The 24521-nt window shown below is 42.7% G+C and overlaps 1 protein-coding gene across 6 annotated transcripts in view; it reads left to right on the top strand.

Moving 5' to 3' along the window:
• Positions 1 to 24521, top strand: part of MAST4 (microtubule associated serine/threonine kinase family member 4) — a 618443-nt gene that overhangs the window by 182522 nt on the left and 411400 nt on the right. For all 6 annotated transcript variants that reach the window (XM_059878864.1, XM_024981445.2, XM_024981444.2 and 3 more), the window contains exon 3: positions 20919 to 21043. In XM_059878864.1, coding sequence (XP_059734847.1) covers positions 20919 to 21043 — 125 coding nt within the window. The remainder of the gene's footprint in view (positions 1 to 20918; positions 21044 to 24521) is intronic.

The raw sequence follows: 24521 nt of genomic DNA, 5'->3' as shown, positions 1-24521 counted from the left end.
ATAACCACAAAATTTCACTGTAAAACAACAGTACATGTTCCTTTCTTTCTCCCATGACTGCAGGTCAGCTGAGTTTTGGGTGATTTAGCCTGGGCTCTGCTGTGATTGCTTCCTGGGGACAGCCTAGGTCAAGATCTGCTCCGCATGTCTCTCCTCTTCCTTGAACCAGCAGCTACCCAAAATACTATATTCTCCTTCTAAAAGATGAGAGCAAGGACATGTATATCCACTTGCACAGCAGATTTGAAGTCTCTTCTGGCGCCGTGTCTGCTAACTTTCTATTGGCCAAAGCAAGTCACACAATCAAGGCCTGCATCAAGGGTCAGAAGCACCCCCTACTGCTAACTTTCTATTGGCCAAAGCAAGTCACATGATCAAGGCCTGCATCAAGGGTCAGAAGCACCCCCTACCCACCATGACACCTTGGCAAAGATGCAGATATATAACACAGTTGGGGAGAAATAAAGAATTGGCACCAGTAATTCAGTCTGACATAGTTAGCCTTCCTCTCTTTTTAAACACCATCTTTTAGACTATTTACATTTACCTATTTTTCAATTAAGAAAGTATTGTGTGTTCATTGTGGACAGTTTAAAAAATACAGAGCAACATAAAGGAAAAAGCTGTAAGGCCATAATGCTACCATGCAGACACCCTTGATTGAACTTTTGACATTATCTTCCCCAGCTAAAGCTTTGAATGACTTGAGTAGTAGATCAGAAGAAAAAGCAACCAATACCTTTTACGCAGGGCTGGCATTTCAACAACAGACCTAGAGCTTACCATGCCCATCACTGCCTGCATTTTTTTTTTTTTTTGAGTCTGATGATGTTTTATATCTTCATGGCCCACAGCTTGCTAAATAGGCACCCAGAAGCATCATGTAAACATTGACTGAGCTTTGGAGCCCCCTGATGAGGAAAAAAAGCATTATTCAAATCGTTATACAGATTCTTAAACCAGAGCATGACTAAGTGGTAATGTGCCTGACAGTTCACAGCAAGGAAGCCGCAGAACGAAGGGCAGAACCTCAGAATTTTGACTTCTGGCTTTTTGCTCTGTGGATAATTGCCCTGAATCCTAGTCCCGCATTCCACAGCTGTGATGTCTGTGTGTCACAGCCTTAACAGGCAGAAAATGAGGGGAGACTTCTCTCTCTTATGCAGAGTTGTGTTTTTCAAAACATAACTCGGGTTGTTTGGAATATAAAACCAAGAGGAATCTGTGTGTGTGCATCATGTGCGCGTTAAGTAAGATGTCAGCTTTGTAGACAGTATAAATGGAAACTCCTAAAACCGTTAGCATCATTGTATTCTATCTCGGGGAGAAACTGAGAGACTTTTCCTGCTTGGATGGTGGAAATCAGTTGAAGGTAACATCTGAAAATTAAAAAAAAAAAAAAGGCATTTCAGAATGAGTTTTAGTTTAAGAGGGAAGGGAAAAACAAATCATACAATCCCAGAAAACATTCTTTCCTATAAAATGAACTTGAAGGATATTCTCTTCCAAGTGCTGTATAGGGTTTAATGGGTTTCTCATCCTAAAGGCTTCCTTAGCTTAGTGGGCAAGTCTGGGAAATTTTAGATAAAAGCACATTTACATAAAATATAGCTATGTTGTATGTAGCCTTCCTGTTGTTGTTTAGTCAGTTGCAAAGTCCAGTCCAACTCTTCATGGCCCCATGGACTGTATCAGACTCCTCTGTCTGTGGGATTTTCCCAGGCAAGAATACTGGAGCGGGTTGCCATTTCCTTCCCCAGGGGATCTTCCTGACCCAGGGATTGAACCCACATCTCCTGCATTGGCAACCAGTTCGTTGCCTCTGAGCCACAGGGAAGCCCAGGTAGCCTTGGTATTCAGGAAGTATTGCGTCTGAACAGTCTCCTATGTGCTCTGAATTTTTTCATCTTTGTAATGCCATCGAAAGAATACCTATGTACAAATGGTGTATATCAGGATAATACCATGTGCTATAGCAAGCAAACCAAGGGATTTCTGGGGCTTAACACAGTAGTCATATATTTCTAGCTCATATAAGTTTTTTGGGTTATCAGGCAGCTCTCTCCTCTTGATGAGTTCATGCTCAGTTGTTCAGTTGTGTCTGACTCTGTGCAACCCCTATGGACTATAGCCCGCCAGGTTCCTCTGTCCATGGGATTTTCCAGGCAAGGATACTGGAGTGGGTTGCCATTTCCTCCTCCAGGGCATCTTCCTGGCCCAGGGATTGAACCCATGTCTTTTGCATCTCCTGCATTGGCAGGTGGATTCTTTACCACCATGCCACCTGGGAAGCACCTGTTGAGTCAGGGTCCTACATTCCTTCCACCTTCTGCTTTGTCTCTTCTGTTATGGCCTTGAGATACTCTGTTTCTAGCTGGTAGAAGTGGAACAAAAGAGAAGAAAAACCTTTCTGACTTTTTAGAAGTCCCATCCTGGAAGAGACACACGGTATTTCCATTCCCATTCATTTAACAAGATCCCCTTGCATAGGCAGAGACAAATTTCAAGGCTAAGAGTTAGTCACTCAGTCGTATCTGGCTCTCTGACTCTTTGTAACCTGCCAGGCTCCTTGCCCTTGGAATTCTCCAGGTAGGAATACTGGAGCGGGTTGCCATTCCCTCCTCCAGGGGATCTTCCCCACCCAGGGGTTGAACCTGGGTCTCCTGCACTGCAGACAGATTCTTTACGGTCTGAACCACCAGGGAAGCCTGGGCTATTCGAGGCTAGTACTGGAATTAGGGGAGTGCTAGGAACTGTGGACCTTGCTGGAACTGTTGTCTCCAAGGCCAGCTACACAAGAGGCAGGGGAGACTGAGAAATGGATTTTAATAAAGACATTGAGTGTGATTAACTTAGTTTTCACTACATTAGGTCTGACATGCCTATGAGGCACGTTAAATTGGAATGTCTGGAGAGGATTGTGCGGTAACAGAAGCGGAGAGTCATATTTTGATGACGTGTGGATAAAACCTAGAGCGAACGAGCTTAGGAGCAAATGGCAGTGAAGGACGCTGGGGTAGCCGACATGTTGATGAGCGTGCAGATAGCTCTTTTGAGAAGTTGCACCGTGTAAGTGAGTAGAGAAAACGGGTGTGACCTGGAAGAATATGAGAGGCCAGAGGGGGCCGTCTTGATGTGGGAACCAGGCAAGTAGGTTTGTAAGGTGTTGAGAATGGTTCAGAAGAGATGACAGTTGGAGAGGTGAAGTGCTGTGAAAGCAGCTGGCAGGTATCCAGAGCATGTGTAAAACGGTTGGCCTTTGTAGAGAGACAGGTGCTTCCTTCATCGTCATAGGAGGAAGGAGGAGAAAATGGACGCAAAAGCAGGTAGTTTAGGTACATCCATACCATGAAATGGGCTTCCCTGATGGTTCAGATGGTAAAGAATCTGACTGCAATACAAGAGACCTGGGTTCGATCCCTGGGTTGGGAAGATCCCCTGGAGGAGGGCATGGCAACCCACTCCATTATTCTTGCTCGGAGAATTCCACGGACAGAGGAGCCTGGCAGGCTACAGTCCATGGGGTCAAAAAGAATCCTATGCAACTGAGCGAGCGACTAAGCACAGCACACACACCATGAAATACTACACAGCAATAAAAAGGAACAAACTACCAATTGTTTACTGAAAAAAACACACAACCTGAAAGTTGAGAATGATATTTTCTTCAGTGGACTTGCTGAGGACTTAAACCAGCCTCTCAGACTGCTCCAAAGAGGTAACGAAGAAGCCAGGATATTGAGGAGTTTTGGGAAACAACAACAACAAAATCAGGTAGCAGAGACATCAAAAGATTGGTGTTAATTCCAGAAAAGAACACATCAAGTTAATGCATTTGGCACTTGTCTGTGTCTGGGAAGATGCAAGATTCTGGGCTCGTTGAAATTATTCTTTTGAAGTGCACCTTAACTGTCTCGGGCCAGTATCCCCCTTCTCCACCCTGAATTCCCTCAGGGAGCACAGGTGGACGGCAGCTGCAGTGGCAGCTGGCTTGATGTCTGTAATCCTTCATTTACTGATATGGAAGGTGACATTCTTCATCCACATGATGCATGTGACAACCTGGGTGAATCTCCAGAGAATCATGCTGAGTTTAAAAAAAAGAGAGAAAACAGAAGAAGGAAATGGCAGTCCACTCTAGTATTCTTGCCTGGAAGATACCATGGACCAGAAGAGCCTGGAGGGCTGCAGCCCATGGGGTCACATGACAGCACACGCGCATGAGAGGGGTGGAGGAAGAAGGGTTGGTAGCAATAAACAGAGGTAGAAGTAAAAAAAAAAAAAGAGGTTACATTCTGTGTAGTTTCATTTCTATACGATATTCTTGAAATCGCAAAATGTAGACGTAGAGAACCGATTACCAATTAGAGGTTGATGAGACTTGAGCAGGTCATGGGAGGGAAGTAGGTGTGGCTATGAACTGGAAACATGAGGAATTCTGCAGTGGTGAAGAGGTTCTGTATCTTGACTGTATCAATGTCATTATCCTGGCTGTGATTGTACACCACAGTTTTGTAAGATGCTACCGTTTTTTAAATTGGGGTGTAGTTGCTTTACATACAGTGTGTTAGTTTCTGCTGTACAAGGAAGTGAATCAGCTATGTGTATACATATATCCCTCCTTGGACCTCCCTCCCAGCCCTTTAGGTCATCACAGAGCATGGAGCTGAGCTCTCTGGGATTTACAGCAACTTCTCACTACTATTTCACGTATGTGCAGGGCAGGCGTAGAGGTGTTACTGTTGAAGGACACTGGGTAAAGACTATCTGGGGTCTCTCTGCATTATTTCTTACAACTGCATGTGAACCTACAGTTACTTCAAAATAGCTTTAATTTTAAAATATGTCCTTTCCAGATAAGTGATTTTAATAAATTTTCTTTTCATAAAAAGCAGGTAGTTTAGTTGATTTAGCGGCTTTTCTTCTCAGTGCCTGATGAGAGATCTGGGTGGGTTTGGAGAGGGTTATATGGGAACTGACAAGAGAAGCAAGTCTGAAATGGTCTCAGAGAATAGGAAGGGGAGCTATAAATGAAGTAGGATTTCTTGGAAGCACTGGCAGCCCATATAAGGTCTTCAATCATGAAAGTGAAGTCTGTGTACATGTTTGAGGGAAAGTTTAAGGCACCAGGGAAATTTGTGAACTGGGAACATAGTCCCACGGAACATAGCAGAGAGGCCTGGGGCATGGTCACCCAGGATAGCCATGGGGAGGGTGGAGGGAGCTGAGCTGTGTAAGAGTCAGGGAGGGGAGTTTTGCTGCCCAGAGTGGAATTTTCCAGGGGTAGAGCCAAAGCCCATGGGAGCTTGTGTGATAGTGCTCAGTAGACTGAGCAGTGGGTAGGCTGTTCAACTTAACCAGCCTGTGAAGGATGACTGGTACGTTAATATGCTGAAATCTGGCAAGTTTTAAAATGTTTAAAGGGCAAAAGTCTTTACAGTTGTTGTGAATGATGTTCTCATGATGCTCTTGATTTGAGTTCTTGGCCGCTGGCCAACAGGAAAAGGACCCCAGATAATTCATACTTAAGATTATAGTGGCTTAAAAACATCCTGCTTCTATTTGTTTTACTATTTCTCAATACTTACACGTTTTCTACTTAAAGGTAAGTCACTTCAGTCGTGTCCGACTCTGTGCGACCCCATAGACGGCAGCCCACCAGGCTCCCCTGTCCCTGGGATTCTCCAGGCAAGAACACTGGAGTGGGTTGCCATTTCCTTCTCCAATGCAGGAAAGTGAAAAGTGAAAGTGAAGTTGCTCAGTCATGTCTGACTCTTCGCGACCCCATGGACTGCAGCCTACCAGGTTCCTCCGTCCATGGGATTTTCCAGGCAAGAGTAGAGGGCATATAACTGGGAGCTGGGATTCTCTTCAGTCGCTCTAGTGCTCTGTTTTAGAGCTTGTAACATTGTGTACTTCATCAGCAATGGTTTATGAGGCTGCAGAGTATCTCTAACTATTTTTCTGAGTCCCTGAGCAATCAAAAGGCAAATCTATTAGCATCTTCCTTTTGGTGAGGGTGCATGATTCTCAGCCCTTACAAATCACTTGCTGGTAGTTCTATTTCTGGTTTCTTAAGGAACCTCCATTCTGTCCTGTATAGTGGGCTGGGGGTGGGTAGGAGGGAGGGAGGTCTAAGAGGGAGAGGATGTATATACATATAGCTGATTACATATAGCTATATACATACAGCTGATTCACTGCGTTGTACAGCAGAAACTAACACAGCATTGTAAAGCAATTACACTCTTTTTAAAAACAAATAAACCAAAAATCACTTGCTGTCTTCATTGCCCCATGTCAGTTTGTCTGGATATTTTATTTTCTATCTAGGTGTTCTAACTGGAAGACGGTGATTTTGGTGTATGTTGTGTTTGCAGCCTCTCCATATCAGCGTAGGAAGCTCTCCTGAGACTCCCACTTAATGGGGCACACAGCTGTTAGCCCACTCCTTTGGCAGAAGCTGCCTCCCAGTGGCTGGCTGTCAGCGGCCTTCTGCTGCAGCTCATCATCCATGCAGATGGCCTACCCATGAGTCATTGCTCCTAGTGATGGGCATGGGGGGGAAGCATCACATGGCAGGTCCCAAGTCCTGCTTAGGGTCCCCATAGCAATTTATCTCTCTTCCAGTCTCTCTCCCAGTTATCTGTTTCTTTTTCTCCCTATCTCTCCCCATAATTTCTTGTGTTCAAGTGTGATTCTATAAATAATGGACTTTGGTTATTCCTGCTACCTGGGGGTTGCCAAGCTGCCACCTTGTTCAGAGCCAGGCTGCAGAGTCCTATTTGAGGCTCAGTTTTCTCCCTCAGACATTCTGTACCGTTGACAGCATCACAGGAAGTGATGTCAGGCATGAGAGGAGAACCGAAGGAAGAGTCTACGTGAGGACTTGAGGACTCAAATGTGTTGCTTGTATACCGAGAGTCAGATGAGAGGCTGAGCTATTTGCTTTTATGTGTGCAGAGGACTCCGGAGAGGACTGGCAGTCCTGCTCCATCAGCAAATCCAGCTCTTCAGAAGTCCTTTGTCGAGTTCTGTACCAGATAGAGTTTGAAGGACTTAAAATTAGTCCCAAGTGTTAAGAACAGATTGTTGCCAGAAGATCTGATTTCTCTTAAGTTTCTTGAAGTGCCTTCTGTGAGGCAAAAAGTAGCTTGGGCCTTAAATCATTGTGACATAGAATTCCAAGACTGCTAGCGTAGGAGCATCAGTTGCATACTGAGAGAGCTAAACTGTGATCACCTGCAAAATGTCATTCTGGGCCTTACTGGGTATGTTGGACGTGATCAAAAACAGTGACTGAAATTCTTCAAAGTAACCCCAAAAAAGAGAGCGCCTAGTGGTCATTTGAAGTTTTTGCTGGCATTATTTTAAAGGTTGTATGTGTCCAAATGTATTTATATCAGGAAGTTCTCTATACCAATTAGACTAATGAAGAAAATTAACAGAAACTAACCAAAGATGTATGAACTAGGTTTCCCAAAGCTGTTTATCTCTCTCCCAATTCCTCTCCCCGTTTTCACTCTCTGTCTTTCCCCCTTATTTCTTATAGTCAAGTGTGATTCTGTAAATGATGGACTTTGGTTATTCCTGATTGAAAAAATGAATTTATTGAATCCATATATCAAAAATTTAAGTTGCTTGTTCTTAAAAATTTTTTTAGAATAGAAAATTGATTTCAGATTTTTTATTGAGGGATTGAATTTTTTGAAGGGGCATAATCATATTCCCTTTTTTCTCCCCAGTTTTTTTTTTTTTTTTTCCCAGTGCTCCTCTGAGAATCTGTTTAACTGATAGAGTGGACTGAGGCCTGGGCATGGCTGGACATGGTTTTCCTCTCCTTCATGCTCTGTGTACTTGTAGGTTCTGAGAAGCATGCTGATTCCAAGTTTGGAATATATACAGTTGGAATGTATACACACACACACACACAACTTGGATATATGTTTTGTATGTATATTGTTTTTAAGAGGTGAAGTGATTAGACCCCTGTGACTCTTCAGCATATATGAGAAAGTCACAGAAGTTGAATGAATTGTGTTAGTTAAGAATATGAAATTATGAATTTAAATAATGGAAAATTAGTATTGATTATTAAATCCCACATACAGCACTCTTTGTATCAGGGGGAGGTAAGGTTGGGAAAGGCAAGGAAATGGCGGGTGCTGCCATTCCCCGCCACACTGGCACCCAGGTGCGAAGCTGACTCTTGCGGTGATGCTTTCTTACACACAATCTAACTTCAGTGCCGCAGCATGAAGGTGCGTGTGGGTGCTGCAATCAGTAAATTCGGCACAGGTAAGTCCTCTGGAAAACACGGACATGGTAATAGGCTATAATACAGTAGTGACTAGGGGAGACACAGATATGAAGGAGAATGGAATGCCTGACTCACACTGAACGGGGTGTAAAGACGGGGAAGCAAGTGACTTGTCTGGCTGGGGAGTGTCTCAACATCTGTGCTGATTTTTCAAGGTGTGATGAGAAGGGCCTGAAATGGGTGTCTGAGGCTTAGATTCTTGTCGCATGTCAACTGCTCAGTAGCTGTGGCTTCATTTCTGGTTCTCAGTCTTCTTTGTAAAATAAGCACATTGAACCAGATACTTTCAAGGTCCCTTGGAGTTTAAGTAGTAAATGCCTTTAACTCGCAAGATGAGGAGTAGCGGGAGTCTTTGCAGACACTGGTTTGCTTCATTTTCTCACTTCACACTTATATCCTGGCTCCACTGTTGAGCGGGGAAGCCCGCCTCCTTCCCTGGATGGCAGTTATGTTCTGTCCTCTGAGACCGAGCACACCAGGCCATCCATCTCCTATTTAAAACTCATTTTCATGGGCTAATCAAAGATCAAGAATGTAGACTTATTTTTAACTTCCTGGATGGAAACTGAAAATGAAGCTGACTTTTTGTCATCTCCACAGGAACAAGAGTAGGCAAAGAAATGCAAATGCCACCAACCGGGATGTTTAAAGATTGATAAAAATTAGTGTTTCTGATGTATTAATGACCCTGGTGGTGGTAGCCTGCATTTGTCATTGTCATGTTCTGTTGTCATTCAAGGACTTAATCAATGCATATTGTCAGGGCTAAATTTATTTTCTTGTGTCTGCCTAGCAAGTTCATTTCTCTGGTTTTTGACAGTACTGTCTCAGGCCCCTGCATCCCACCAAGGCCTGAAGGGACAGCTAAAAGTAAGCCTCCTTGTTCTTTAACTCCTTGCTGACTTGATCCCTGGGGGGTAAAACTTTTGAAAAGAGAAAACAGTACCATTTAAAAGTCTGTTTCTCTTTTTCTGAATAAGAACACAGGTGGAGTCCTTACCACTGCACCAAATTAGGCTTGAAAAAGAATTTGTTTAAGGTCCCTTAACTCCCAGTTTACAAGTCCCTGTAAAGGAGACTTAGGCGTTCGCATGCACACGTGTACACACAGCATCGCATCCTTAGTTTTTATTTAGTGCTACATGATGTAAGATGCACCTGCAATTTTGCCCTAAAGTACTCTAGACAACATTGAGAATTACGTATGCCATTGCCCTTTTATTAAAACCTCAGAAACAAATTGCTCTAAGCTCAGAACAAGGAAAAGGGGGTTAACTTGGTCTGATAAATTTGAATTATTGCTTTTGCTGAGTAGTGAGAGTTGGGTTTCTTACTGTGCTTCTCTCTCTGTTTTGGTTGCCAGAAATCTCAGTGCAAAGTATTTTTATTGTTTTGTTTTCACTCCATTTTGCTAGCTTTTGTCTGCACAGGTATGTATAAATAATGGAAAAATAATGGTAGGTGATACATGCACAGACCCGGAGCAATGAGACCCCCATCTCCAGTGTACAAAACAGGGAGATGAAGCTCACAATTCTTTGTTACATTCACATTCCATTTCAAACCCCTTCACATCACTTTCACAGCCACACTCGCACTCTATCTTTTCTGTTACCATCTCACATTGTTCTTTTCTTCCAGGATGGATCACTTTTAATTTTCTTTTATTTGTGTATCTATCGTCCCTTTTACTACTTAATAGATGCCTTTTCCTGTACCCTCATAAAAAGCCTCCTGCCAAAAAGCCATTGCCAATCCTAAGTGCTCAGGAAATAGGGTCACCAGATAAAATACATGACATTCAGTTAAATTTTAATTTCAGAGAGACAAGGAATAATATTTTTAGCACAGAGGTGGCCAGTGTAACATTTGGAGTATGCATATTCAGATTTATTTGAATTCCAGTTTATTTAGGCATCCTATATTTTTCTAAAATCTGGTAACTCTATCAGTAACTACAGCAAGGCTCTGTTCTGAGGCTTTTATGAGAGATGTTGTCTCATAGGTACATGCATGGTAGAAGGGGCAAGAGCCTGGGGCCTTACACACAGACATTAGTACTCTATCCTTTCTCATGCCCCACTTCCCTTCCTTTATTTGGAGACAGGTCACTTGGAGACAGGACCAGCTTTGTAGACAACCATAGGTAGATCTGAGGTGTCAGTGTGTGAAAGTCTGTGTGTATATGCCCACTGCCAATCTTTCAGCAGGCACAGTGTTCTCTGTGAACTCAAACAGCAGGAAGTTAAATGCATTTAATGAATGACTGGAAGAAAATGATCAGGCTCTCAGTCTTGAGAGATGACAATTTGGAGGATGATTGGAACAACCAAATGGCTACCTGAGCCCCAGAGCACAGATTTCCTCATAAGCATGACTGAATTCCCTAAAAAGGAATGTTAAATAGCCTAATGATACTGTTACTTTAAGACATGAAGCACTGACCCTGGAATTCAGGGCTGAATTTGCCTGAAGTTCGTAATGTCACCTGAACTTTCAAAAGTCAGGGGCTAAATAATTGACTAGAAATATAAAGCCTGAATTCCAACCCTACACTGGTCATTAATTTCCAAGCAGTGCTTGAAGCATTCATAAGGCTAATCCTGGCTTAAATTTCTTTCTTCTTAAAAACAAGGGCAACGCCATATTTCACAAGGCACTTAAGTGACTTTGTTAGAATTTAATTCGGGGTGCAGGGCTATAGTTTGGATAACCGTGTTTCCTGAATCCTATCGCTTTTAAACCAGGTAGAATAGACATTCACTTTCCTAGTAGGGGTTACAGAGTCCAGGGGTCCCCAACCTCCAGGATCTAAATCCTGATGATCTGAGGTGGATCTGGTGTGATAATAGTAGAAATGAAGTACACAGCAAATATAATGCACTTGAATCATCTCGAAACCATCTCCCCAACCTCACAGCAGTCTGTGGAAAAGCTGTCTTCCTCGAAACCAGTCCCTGGTGCCAAAAAGGTTGGGGAAGACTGATTAGTCCTTGATTGAGATCGCCCATCCCAGAAGCAGGGCATTTTAATAAATTGTGATTTGAAAGTGCTGGCCGAGATCTACTATGCAGTATTTGGGGGGAAATTTTACAGCTGTGTCTTAGATTTTCTGTTTATTCATTAACCATTATCAACAAAGATTTCTTAAGACAAGAATAGTATATTCTTTAGGAAGCATACATAGACATTCAGGAGGAGGAATTTGAATTCTGTTTGGAAGAAAAGCCAACATAAAACTAGACACTGTTCCAAAGAAATATATTTGGAAATCCACTGGTGAGTGAATTAGATTGAATATAAATGTTTCCTTATAAAAATATAGAACTTGTTATGAAATTTGGACGTGTCTGGAAGTTTTTGCTTAGATTGTCATATGGAGTTTATTTTCTCTCTGTGGCTGCCTTTGTTCTTTTTGTTTCTCTTGGAAAGCTCTCGATCCCCAATTCCTCCTTGGCCTCTGTCATAACTGTTTAGATGTAGGGCAGTTGTCAGAATGTTTACCATCTCAGGATGCCAGTGACATTTGGGTGCGTCAATCAAAGCATCCTAGCATGCAAAGGAATGTTACTGAGTAGGATTCGTAATTTCTCCAAAAAGTAAGTTACTGACTACAGACTGTTCTCATGTGTACTCAGGTTCATCAGTTTGCTTTGGAAACAGACAGTATTTTGTGGTGGTGTCAGATCCTTTTGGAGAAGGGTTTTAGAAGAGAATATCAAAGCCAGGAGAAGTGACATGATGTTTTTGTATCGTTTTAATGCTGCTGAGCCTTTTCACTATTGTTATGGTTACAAAACAAACAGCTGAACCATATTTGAATATTTGAGGCAATGTTGTTCAGTCGCGCCCGCTTCTTTGCAACCCCATAGACTGCAGGCTTCCCTGTCCTTCACCGTCTCCTGGAGTTTGCCCAAACTCATGTCCATCGAATTGGTGATGCCATCCTCTATCGTCCCCTTCTCTTCCTGCCTTCAGTCTTTCCCGGCATCAGGGTCTTTTCCTATTTGAGGCAATAGGGATTTAAACAAAGATGGAAAAATCTGAACCTTGGGAGAAATATAAATGAGAGACAGAATGGAGAGTTAATATGCACAGACATAAGTATGTGTTTCTGTAAAAAGTTTAGTAGGTTCTATGTACTAGGTGCAAGTGGGACTACAAAGACAGATGAGATATGTTTCCAGCTGACACTGAGTTTCCAGTGGAGGAAAGCATATTGTGTACAGAAATAAAGGGCATTCTATACACAGGCAGCCCCATAGAAGCGGGTGGCTGATGGGGGAAGGTAAGGCGAGAAGTGCCCCGGTTGTGGATTCAATGCCAATAACACCAAAACGGGTAAAGCATCTTGGAGGGGACCCTGGCCAGCACTGAACACACCGTGTGTGTGCTCAACACCGCACTGGGCACTTGACACGTGTTACCTACGATCATCCCCACCTGAGGGGATGGACAGGGAAGCTCAGAGAGGGAAAGTCATTCATCAAGGGTTTCCAGCGAATAAATGGTGAAACCAGGGTGCAAATCCCTGCCTGACTGGTTTCCCGCTCTGTGCTCTTGAGCTCACTTGGTGAATGAAATAAGAGCCATGTATCCCAAAGGGCCTTGAGCTGGAGGGTTTTTGATCCAGTTTGAGGATGACACTGAGGAGGAGTGCCCTTCGCAGGAAGAGTTGTTTAGCAACGGAAAGTAGAGAGGGTAATAAGCCATTGTTTATTGTGGGCCTTCTGTTTGCCAGATGGTATGACAGGCTCTCAATTTACATTCTGTGTCCTCACAGTCACCCCAAGATGTTGGTCAGTCATGTCCATTTTAAAGAGCATTTATGGCAACTTGAGGCTTAAGAAGTTAACAAGGTCACGCAGCTACTGCGTGGCAGTAGTCAGGCTTTGAATTTTAGATTTTAGCTTTATGGCTGGGGCCAAAGGCTAGTGGATTTGAATTCAGCCATTTCATTTCATGAGTTTAAAAATTGAAAGTACAGTTGACCCTCAAACAATGAAGCGGTTGAGCATGCCTACCCTCTGCGAAGTCAAAAAGCCTCATGCAACTTAAAGCCAACCATCTCTAACTACGGTTCCCTCCAGCCATGGTTCCGTATCTGCAGATTGAACCCTTCACAGTTTGGGCAGAACTGCAATGTTGACCACTGAAAAAAATCCACAAGTAAGTGGAACTGTGCCGTTCCAGCCTGTGTTGTTCAAGGGTCAGCTGTCTTTCCGGGATCCAGAGCAGGCAGCCAACATGTTCGAACGGAATGAAATTTTGGAAAGGGTTGGACTAACTGGTTGAGAAGCCAGAGTATGACAGGGGAGGAGGAGGTGGCTCTTATGACTTTGATTATTATTTTAAAAAGATGCTGGTCCTCCAGGAGGGTTTAGAAAGGTGTAGAGAATGCAGAGGAGGGTGAGGAAGGAGAAAGACGAAGAGAGCACCGGGAGCTGACAAGTAGTTTAACAGCTGCTCCACATATCCGCAAAATGACTCTGAGAAAAAATGGTTCTATTTATTTGCCGTTTCCTTCCATATATCTTCCCAACAGCATTCATCAATATCTGTCATTTCCCAGGGGGTTTAGACATGTCTAGCAATTCATTCTGCTGAATTATATTTCAATACGAGGATGGAGGGAGGCTAGATTGCAGATGTTCACTCTGACCTGTGCCCGGCGTCACTTAGACACCATCCCCTCCCGGCTCCCGGGTGCCCTCACTCACACTGACACTGCAGGCAATGCTGCTTGATGTCAGATTCGTATTGCCGTGTTCTCATTAGGGTAGCTCTATTTAATACTTCCTTTAAAATCAACTTTAAGTTGTCACGTTAGCCTTTGGTCTGTACAGCTAGAGCTTAGAGTCAAACCATTATGTATTTTTTGATAGGAATTTTATATCCAGACGATCACCCCGTGAAAGGTGCAAGGAGTCGCTGGTGAGGGCTGGTTGTCATTGCAGAATGGGAGAATTTGCTGGGTGTTGGAGCATCAAACGGAGAAGGCAATGGCACCCCACTCCAGTACTCTTGCCTGGAAAATCCCATGGACGGAGGAGCCTGGTGGGCTACAGTCCATGGGGTCACTAAGAGTCGGCACGACTGAGCAGCTTCACTTTCACTTTTCACTTTCATACATCAGAGAAGGAAATGGCAACCCACTCCAGTGTTCTTGCCTGGAGAATCCCAGGGACGGGGGAGCCTGGTGGGCTGCCGTCTCTGGGGTTGCACAGAGTTGGAAATGACAGAAGCGACTTAGCAGCAGGTCCATCAAAAGGCAGCAGTCAAGTACTAAAAACAATAGGAACACCAAAGCTTACTAAGCTCTGTTTCGCGTATTAACTCACATGATCCAAATAGCTTCCCTTATTAGAATTTGGTAATCTCACTAGATGAGAAGAAATATTTCTTCTTTCAGAACAAGTTAGGGGAAAAGAAAAGGGGCCAAATATATTTCTCTTTAAGTGTAGATCTGAATTGTTTCCACTTAAAAATAGACCACGTGTTGGCATTTTTGCCCTTTTGCCATTCAATGGCAAGGGTAACAGGGGATCTCTCTGTGACTGGGGGTGAAAAGACCACTGTACTGTTGAGTCATCTCGACACATTTTCCAAAGTTACTTTTGATTAAAAACTGCAGTCGGCAGTGGCAGTGGCAGCTTGAGTTGCTGCTCCATAGCCTTGTGGTTTGTCCAGGGGCTTGGATTTCCATAGATGTGTGTTGTTCTGGTATTTTTCTGCGGTCCCTAGCTCTCTCAGGGTATGGAATTAGGCTGTAGAGACGCCTTGACATATTTGTCATGGACCCAGTCAGTCTGGGCTTGCTCTATCCGTTCACATCTCTACTTGCTCTGCTTGCTGCAAGCTTCCTTTTGAAGTGTCCCCCTAACTTTGTCAGGTTTCCCAGGTGGTGCTAGTGGTAAAGAACCTGCCTGCCAATGCAGGAGATGTGGAGGACACAGGTTCTGTCCCTGGGTCAGGAAGATCCCCTGGAGGAGGGCATGGCTCATCTACTCCAGTGTTCTTGCCTGGAGAATCCCAAGGACAGAGGAACCTGGCAGGCTACAGTCCATAGCATCACAAAGAGTCAGACATGAGTGAAGCAACTTAGCATACATGCACCTTGTCACCTCATCAGGCCCATGTGGTTAGTAATTCTGCCTTGCATTTCATGTTTAATACAGAATGCTGCTGATAATATTCTAAGAAGTGAAATTGGGCATCTCTGGTGGGGTTGAGTCTTAGTAGCAAAACAGGAGTTGACTGCTGCATTGGGAGATTAATTTGAATCAGACCTTGATACCCCATTGGCATCACGGTGCTGTGACAACCAGCCCCCCCAAAAGTATGTGTTCTCTCTTCATTTGGCTTTCAGTTCCTGTCAGTGGATATCCCTGGCTAGTAGGCAGTGATGTCTTCAAGGACTTGGGGTCATGCCTATGCTTTAGACTTTTCTTGTGTGAGTCAACACACACTTTTTTTTTTTCTTTTTTTAAGGCTAGAATAGCAGCTCAATATAGGAGTCAGTGAACTTCAGCCCTCCCTGGTCACAAGTCTGTTGGTTTCTCAAATTATATTTATTTATGCCATTAAGAAGAATGATTTAGCAGCATTGTCAGTGCTGTCTAGGTATAGTTATTCTTTTGCAGTGGGGACAAGAAATTGGAAGTCAGTCACCCATGTGAGAGGGAAGATGAAAGAGACCGTGTCTCTGTGTTGCAGCAGCCCAGCTGAAGATGAATAAAGGGAGCCTGTAATTGCCTGTGAGCACGACAGCCACTATGATGCGGGAACCGATGTTTAGGGCTGAGCAATGGGGCATGAAAGAGGAATATCCTGATGATGATGGAGTGCGCTGTAGGGCGATGGCTGCTGACTCGCGGACTCTGTCCAGGTACTGTCGGTGTCTTAGCACGCTCTTTAAGCTCTCTCCGTTTTGAAAGTTTGGAGAGGTCTTGAAAAACTCAGTTCCTCTGACTAGTAAATGATTTGGAGGGCTTAAGTATAATTTGAGTATAATTTGTGAAAGCAGGTCCTGATGGAGTTCACAGTAGATACCTTCTTTTGGACAACAAAAGGACGCCCTCATTTTTTCCTATATATGGTATGATAGTTTTAGCTAGGCAAGGGAGGGTGTGTATGTATATGTGTATGGAAATATATGTAACAAAACTTGCTATTTTAACCTTTCCTACTTTATAGTACATTAAGTATACAATTCAGTGGCATTATTAAGTACTTTCGTATTGTTGTGCAACAATCACCACTATCCATCTCCAGAAATTTTTCATCAAATTGAAACTCTGTACTCATTAAACAATAATGCTTCATTCCCTGCCGCACCCCTCCCCCAGCCCTCCAGTAACCACTGTTAAACTGTGTATCTCAATGAATTTGCGGAGAAGGCAATGGCACCCCACTCCAGTACTCTTGCCTGGAAAATCCCATGGATGGAGGAGCCTGGTAGGCTGCAGTCCATGGGGTCGATAAGAGTCGGACACAACTGAGCGACTTCACTTTCACTTTTCACTTTCATGCATTGGAGAAGGAAATGGCAACCCACTCCAGTGTTCTTTCCTGGAGAATCCCTGCTGTCTATGGGGTCGCACAGAGTTGGACACGACTGAAGTGACTTTGCAATGAATTTGACTATTCCAGGGACCTCAATAAGTGGAATCATATGATATGTTACAATATGTGTTCTTTTGTACCTGGCCTATTTTACTTAGCATGTTTTAAGCTTCCTCCATGTTGTAGAATGTGTCAGTTTCTCTCCTTTCAAAGGCTAAATCATAATCCATTGTTTGTATATGCTACATTTGGTCATCCATCCATCCATCCATCCATCCATAGACATTAGGGTTGTTTTCACCTTTGGGCTAGTGTGAATGATACAAACCTCTGTTTTGAGTCCTTCCGTTCACTTTTTGTGTGTATATACCCCAAAGTGGAATTAGCAAGGGAGGTCTCAGTAGGCAGCCGGGGGTGAAGTGGCAGATGTGAACTTTCTGGGGACTGCTGTGGAGCTTCTGTAGATGCTGGTGACAGCAGAGCCTGCTGACAGCCCAAAAAAGAAAGCTGATGGATGAGAGACGGGAGCCTGTGGCCCCATCTGCATGCTTGTGGCACCAGCACCGTGCCAGCTGCCCACTGTTCTTTTTGTCCCAGCTCTTGCCTCTGTAATGCTCACCCCATTCTCCATTCCTCCCTTCTGTGGCTCCCCTGCCCCTCACCAAAACCCTTGAGAGCAACACACGGGCCACCCTAGCTTCCCTTTCTTCCTGGTGGCTACCTTAGAGGGATGGTCAAACTTTGCCAGCATTCTTATATATAACTGAGCACCAGAAGCCATTTCTCAAGACTGCTTTGTTATATAGAGTTCCTAGGTCTATTTTCCCTTTACTGTCCTATTTGTAGTCAAGAGAAGTAACCCAAAATGTAAGACCATAGCCTGACTGCTAAATCTGTATTGCATTTCAGGTGATATGGAACTTACTTGAGGCTTTTAAATCTAGGCAGGTACCATTATTCTCTGATGCCAAAGTAGGTTTCCAGAGGCTATATTTAATTCTTTATATAGCTGTTCTGCTGAATTTGTTGCTGACCTGATATTTTCCTACTTCAGAGGGATACTTCAAGCATACATCTTTGAAAGCATGCATCTCATGTTTGAGGACATGTGTTTATGGAGGTCTTGCTTCTTGTTGGGTTTTTTTTTTTTTAAATTCAGGATGAAAACAAAGGAAAACTCATGCCAGGAAAAAGACCATATGTAACCTAGATAGAACCAAGGTACAATCTGAGCCTTAGTAATGTACTTATTTTTGTACATAACCTTAAAAGTTTGCAGATCTTTCTACTCTGTTGAGTAAAGACCCTGTGACCAGAACAGTGACAATAATCAGTATAAAAACTCCATTCCAATAACCCATACCTCTGTGGTTGAAGCTGGACAAATTCTTGTTTCACTCTGACCTACAGATTGCAGCTTTAATATGGACCTGTCTTTATTGCCTCTAAATTTCTAGTTATGTCAGTTGCTGCTACTGCTGCTGCTAAGTCGCTTCAGTTGTGTCTGACTCTGTGTGACCCCATAGATGGCAGCCCACCACGCTCCCCCGTCCCTGGGATTCTCCAGGCAAGAACACTGGAGTGGGTTGCCATTTCCTTCTCCAATGCAGGGAAGTGAAAAGTGAAAATGAAGTTGCTCAGTCGTGTCCAACTCTTAGCGATCCCATGGACTGCGGCCCACCAGGCTCCTCCGTCCATGGGATTTTTCAGGCAAGAGTACTGGAGTGGGGTGCCATTGCCTTCTCCGTATTATGTCAGTAGACAGTACCTAATAAAGGTTTTAATAAGCATATTGGAATTTTAGCAATGTGTTTCCAGAAAACACAAAGCTGATCAAAGTTCCAATTGTAACAACAAGCTTGATACAGCATTCAAACAGAGCAGCCAGATTGCTAGGCAAGCTCACCTCTCCTACAACAGAGTGGGAATGGTATTATCCATTAATTTCCACCCTGTGCAGCTGAATAATGCATTGACAGATGCTAATTTTCTTAAATCGTAGGCAGCAAATGATGCATGAATACAGCAGCAACACACTTTGCAGAGGCTCTTGGTAGTCATCAGAAAGAAAATTTGTATAAAGTTTGATGTAATCACTATCAACTACGGCACAATGTTGATGCCTTCTAATGACTGCCTTAAACCCATCTGTTGTTCTCTTTTCCCTATTAACACTAATGGGGGTCCAGGCAGGAATAAAATACTCCAAGTGTTGTGCTATCAGACCCTCCAATTTGTAACATTCCTTGATTCCTAGGATGAGACTAGGAATAACATCTAAAATCTTACCTACGACAGGATAATAAACATTATGTAAATGCTTCCTAATGTAATTATTTGTTCCAGTGGATTAACAAAATTTTATTTCTTCTTCACCTAGCCATCCCTCATGTGTTGCATAGCTCTTTGTGCTTATTTTTTTAAGTTTATTGAATGTTTATTATATGATGTGTTTTCTTTTTTTGATTTTAGCACCACCCTATAAGTTTACCCCGGTTTTACAGCTGAGGAACCTGAGGCTTGAAGAAGGTCGTGAATAAGTGATGGAATCAGTTTGGGGGGTCAGATTGGGCAGTCAGCATTTTTGTATGTAAAAATGTTTGTCTTGCCATAAAATATGAATTCTCACATATTTAATATGGTATGTGCATACATGCTCAGTTGTGACTGACTCTACGAACGCATGGGTTGAAGCCCACCAGGATCCTCTGTCCCTGGAATTTTTCAGGCAGGAATACTGGAGTGGGTTGCCATTTCCTCCTGCAGAGGATCTTCCTGACCCAGGGATCGAACCTGTGTCTCCTGTGTCTCCTGCATTGGCAGGTGGATTCTTCACCACTGTACCACCTGGGAAGCCCATTTAATATGTTAACATATTTCCATTTATTTCAATAGTTAATATATTGCAATATATTAATACATATTTCAATTGTTATTATATATCAATAGTTATAAACCAGTGGGCGCTTGTGAAGTGCATGCCTAAGGAAAGATATGGGGGTTCTTTTATAAGGAACAGACCTGCTGGGCAGAATACCAGGCACAATGTTACTTCTGCTGCAGGGTTACCAGCCACTCGGGCCACAGTCCTCATGAATCTTGGAGGGATGAAGCTGGAGTCCCCATACATGCAGCCCGTAGAGGAAAATCTACAGTTTGGTTTCTGTCTTTTCATTGTCTTCATGTGTTTTTTGGGAAAGAAGTGTCCACTTGTTCTTTCATCATTCAACAAATATTGAATGAGTATCTGCTATGACCAATTACTGTGCTACCGCAAAATATCAAACATGGTCTCTGTTTTTACTGAGCTTCATTACTATGTGACTATGCATGCCCATCCTAACAAAAAGGTGTGTATCTTATGTGTTGATAACTAGTCTAATCCGTGTACTGAAGAAGTAATACAATGTGAGTTGGTTCAGCTGTTTGACTTTTAAAGACATACACATATATATGAGTTCAAGGTTGATGTAAATTGCTCATTGAACCTACACTGACATTAATGTCCGGCTTTATGCAAATGGATACCATCATCTGTCCTGTGGACACAGCTGGATGAACACCAGTAGCTTCAGAGACAGAGAAGCTGGGAGAAAAGGGCACCAGCCCCATTTCACCTTGAAAGACTTCCAACTCCTCCTTTTGTCGGTCATGATCTTCGTAGACACTTTCCTAGTGCATTCCTATATCACTTTCCATATTAGCTATTTTAACAGTACATTTCTAAATGCACATGTTCATTTCTACAATGCTGAGGATGCTTTGTGTGTTTATATATATATCCTCAACTCCTCAACATAGTAACAAGACCCTTCCTCTTGCCCTACAAATTCTGGAGATGAAGAGACTTACCTGGGTTTATGTGGGAACTTCGAATCAAAACTTAAAACTGAATCTCCCGACTTGAAACAATCTGCTTCCAGCTGCTATACAATATAATTGTAATGTACGGCTGAAATGGTATATAAGGATTTCTATAGAAGCACTGCCATTCTGCCCACTATTCACACTGCCCTATTTTTATCCCCAACAGGCAGGTATCTCCTTCCAAACCCGGCTGCGGGGCAAGCCTGGGCCACCTCTGCGGAGACGTCCAACCTCGTGCGCATGCGCAGCCAGGCCCTGGGCCAGTCGGCGCCCTCGCTCACCGCCAGCCTGGTGAGTTGTCATCGGGCTCTGTCTGTGGTCGGTTAGCTTTGCTCCGTGTCACCACCAACGTAGGGACGTCTAAATTTATTGAGTTTATTGTTCTAGATTTGAACTTAAATCTACATTTAATGTTAAGCACAGATTTGACACTGAAATTTTTTGTTTCCAGTGTGCTGGTTTTTACCAGATTTTCCCCTTCAACCTAAGTTGGAATATTTTTGTAAACTTAACTCTGTTTCAACTTTTCCCTCGAAAGAAATGAAAATGGTTCTCAGCTTTTTTAAAGTAAAAAACTTATTTGAAAATAATTTCAAACTTACAGGAAAGTTGCACGAATAAGACAAATACATACAGCACCAGCTGATCCTTTGCCTGGGTTTAAGTATTAACTCTTGCCTATTTGCTGTACTGATTTCTCTCTCCGTGTATATGCATATACATTCGCATATAATGTTTTGAACTCTTTGAGAATAGGTTATATATATCATGGCCTTTTGTTATCACAGGTAACTTCATTAAATTTATGCATGAAAGAAGTCTTTTATCTGCTCTGCCATCTGTATTTCATTTTTATCAATTGGCCCAATAACGTCCTCTATAGTATTTTCCCTCCTTCAGTAGAGGATCCAGTCTGGGGTCATGTCTGGAAACTCTCCCCAGTGTTTCTTTGCCTTTTATGACGCTGAGTTTTGAAGACTAAGTGACATCCCCACCCCATTTTTTAAAGGAATATTCCTCGTATGACAGTGTCTGGTATGTCTGATGTTTTCTTACAGTGAGCTTTGGGTTTTGCATTCCAGCCCAGAATGTGACACTGGTGATGTTGTATCCTTTCAGGTCATGCCATGGGCAGGTGATGATATGTCCATTTGCCCATCATTATGATGTTAATTTTTTTCACCCAGACAAGGCATTGGCCAGTTTCTCCACAGTTAGAACTTTTCTCTTGCAGTCAATAAGCCTTTGGCAGGGAGACACTTTGAGGTCATCCAAGCATGTTTCTTCTTATCAAAAATTTCCTTTGGATTCCATATTCATTGGTGATTCTTGCCTGGATCCTTCTCTTCTAGAATCATTGAAAATGGTTATTATTTTCAGCTCCAGCACTCTCTCTACACCTACACGTTGGCACATGGCGTAAATATTTATGATTTGTTAGCAGCATGGGCTTCTGCTGCTGAGTCACTTCAGTCGTGTCCGACTCTGTGCCACCCCATAGACGGCAGCCCACCAGGCTCCCCCGTCCCTGGGATTCTCCAGGCAAGAACACTGGAGTGGGTTGCCATTTCCTTCTCCAATGCCTGAAAGTGAAAAGTGAAAGTAAATTCGCTCAGTTGTGTCCGACCCTCAGCGACCCCATGGACTCCTACATGCCTTAAAAAAAAAAAAAATAGACTTTTATTTTTAACCATGATGCTTACGAGAATTTTGTTTTCCAGTGGGCCCATTACTTTTCAACTTTAACCTTTGGCACAGCCTAGAGGTCTATACAGGTTGCTTTTGTATTGGTGGTGGGGTTATATGGTATTGGAATAGATTTTGAAATATCTTTTACTGATGGTGATGCAAATGATATGTCAGTGCCTTATAATTTTATACATTGATAATAAATCATGAGATATTTGAAAATCGTTCAGTAATGTAGAAAGATCTGATTTAGGTCTAACCTCTAATCCTGCTTTTGTCGTTAGGTAGCTATATACATTTAAGCATATTGCTTAGTTTCTTAGGTTTTATTAGCTCTTCAGCAAACTGTGAGACGAAACAACCTATTAAACAGTCTCTGGAATTCAGCGTTGAAACTCACTGTTTCTAGTTTCAGAATCATAAAACTTCTGAACATACTGGATAGTTATCCCTGAAAAGTTTCTTTGAGGATATTTTATGACTTCAAAATTGACTATGGTCTTTAAATCAAAATGTATCTTTTACTTCTCAGGAAAATTTGGGGGCTTATTTTTAAAGGTTCAGTTAAATGATGCGTTTTAACATTTTCCCCCATCCCATCCCCGAGTTCAATTACTTTTCCTTCTTGAGAAATTTTATTAAAAGCTTATTTTACTTTCGTAAGCATTTACTTTTTGAGGAAAGAAGAAAATTCCTCGCAATCAGTGATTTTATTTTTTTTTAAACAGAAGTGCTTTGGGGGCCACTACAATATTATTCTTATACATAAATAGGTAATCCTGTATGTTTATTGCCAAGCAAATCATTCTAATTAAAACAACACTGCCACAAAGTAATGTGTCTAATACTGGTAGTTATGTACTCAGACTAGAAACTGATTGATTGATTGATGAAACACATGTCAGGTGACCTAAGATATTTGGAAATAAGATACAAAACCAAGGAGAAGAGCATTCTTATCAGAGAGTCACTTGTCAGCTTATTTACCCTGCAAGTATTCATACGGTTTAGGAGCAAGACTAGAGAAAATGTTAAAATACCATGAAAAGCAAACTTAAAATAGTACCTGGCACCTAGCAAGCCTCAAATATTAGCCAACATAAAAATCACATGTGGCATCAAAGCCAGATGGTGACTGACCATTTACTACTAGAGAGTGAAGGTTTAAAATATCACCCTCATCATATCTTTACTTCAGAGGTTTCCTTGCTTCCTAATTGTTGTCTAAGGAAAACCATTTGCAGGCTGTTTGACCATGTCTTCTGTCCCCCACCTTCTGGCATTTCATGAGCAGGAGCAGCTGGAGGAGAGCTGCCAGGCAGAGCACTGCCTTGATTTCCTCATTGTTCGGCAGCAATTTGCTCAGGTTTCTCTGCCATGTCACTTATTTCAGTATGTCACTCAGTATACTTTCATGACTTTGCCTTTTTTTTGTGTGTGTGCCCTTTGCAGAGTCATTCAAGTTAGTCTATGTTTCTTGGATTGGCTTATATCTAAATTATGCTGATTACACCTAACAGATTTGATAGAGAATGATGCTGGGGGAGTATTAATGTATATCTATTAGACCTTTTTCTTTTTCCTTTCTGTCCCCCTTTTTCTTGTCTTCAAAATAAGCCTTATGTTACTGGAAGTGCGCTGTACAGTAGAACATTGTTAGTTGCTCATTCATGTCTGACTTTTTGCAACCCCATAGACTGTAGCCCAGCAGGCTCCTCTGTCCTTGGAATTCTCCAGGCAAGAATTCTGGCATGGGTAGCCATTCCCTGGGATCGAAACCAAGTCTCCTGCATTGCAGGAGGGTTCTTTACTGTCTGAGCCACCAGTGAACATGCTTCACTCTCATTCTCTCCTTGCCACGGTAAGCCCCATTGCCCCCATCTTCAAGCTGTAAGTTTACCTTCCTCAGCGTTTATCAAGGCCCACCTTTGTCTTAGTTCTTTGTGTTTATGCCTAATATCCCCTTGCTAGACTGCACGTTCCCTGAGGGCAGAATTCCTGTCTGATCTGACGTTCTGCTCCTCACTGTTCCTAGCACTCACCGTGCATATAGGAGACATTCAGTAAATAATACTGATGG

The sequence above is a fragment of the Bos taurus genome, chromosome 20 (assembly GCF_002263795.3).
Source record: "Bos taurus isolate L1 Dominette 01449 registration number 42190680 breed Hereford chromosome 20, ARS-UCD2.0, whole genome shotgun sequence".
Classification (NCBI taxonomy): Eukaryota; Metazoa; Chordata; class Mammalia; order Artiodactyla; family Bovidae; genus Bos; species Bos taurus.
The sequence above is the reverse complement of the archived record's forward strand: the minus strand, read 5'-3'. Positions and strand labels throughout refer to the sequence as shown.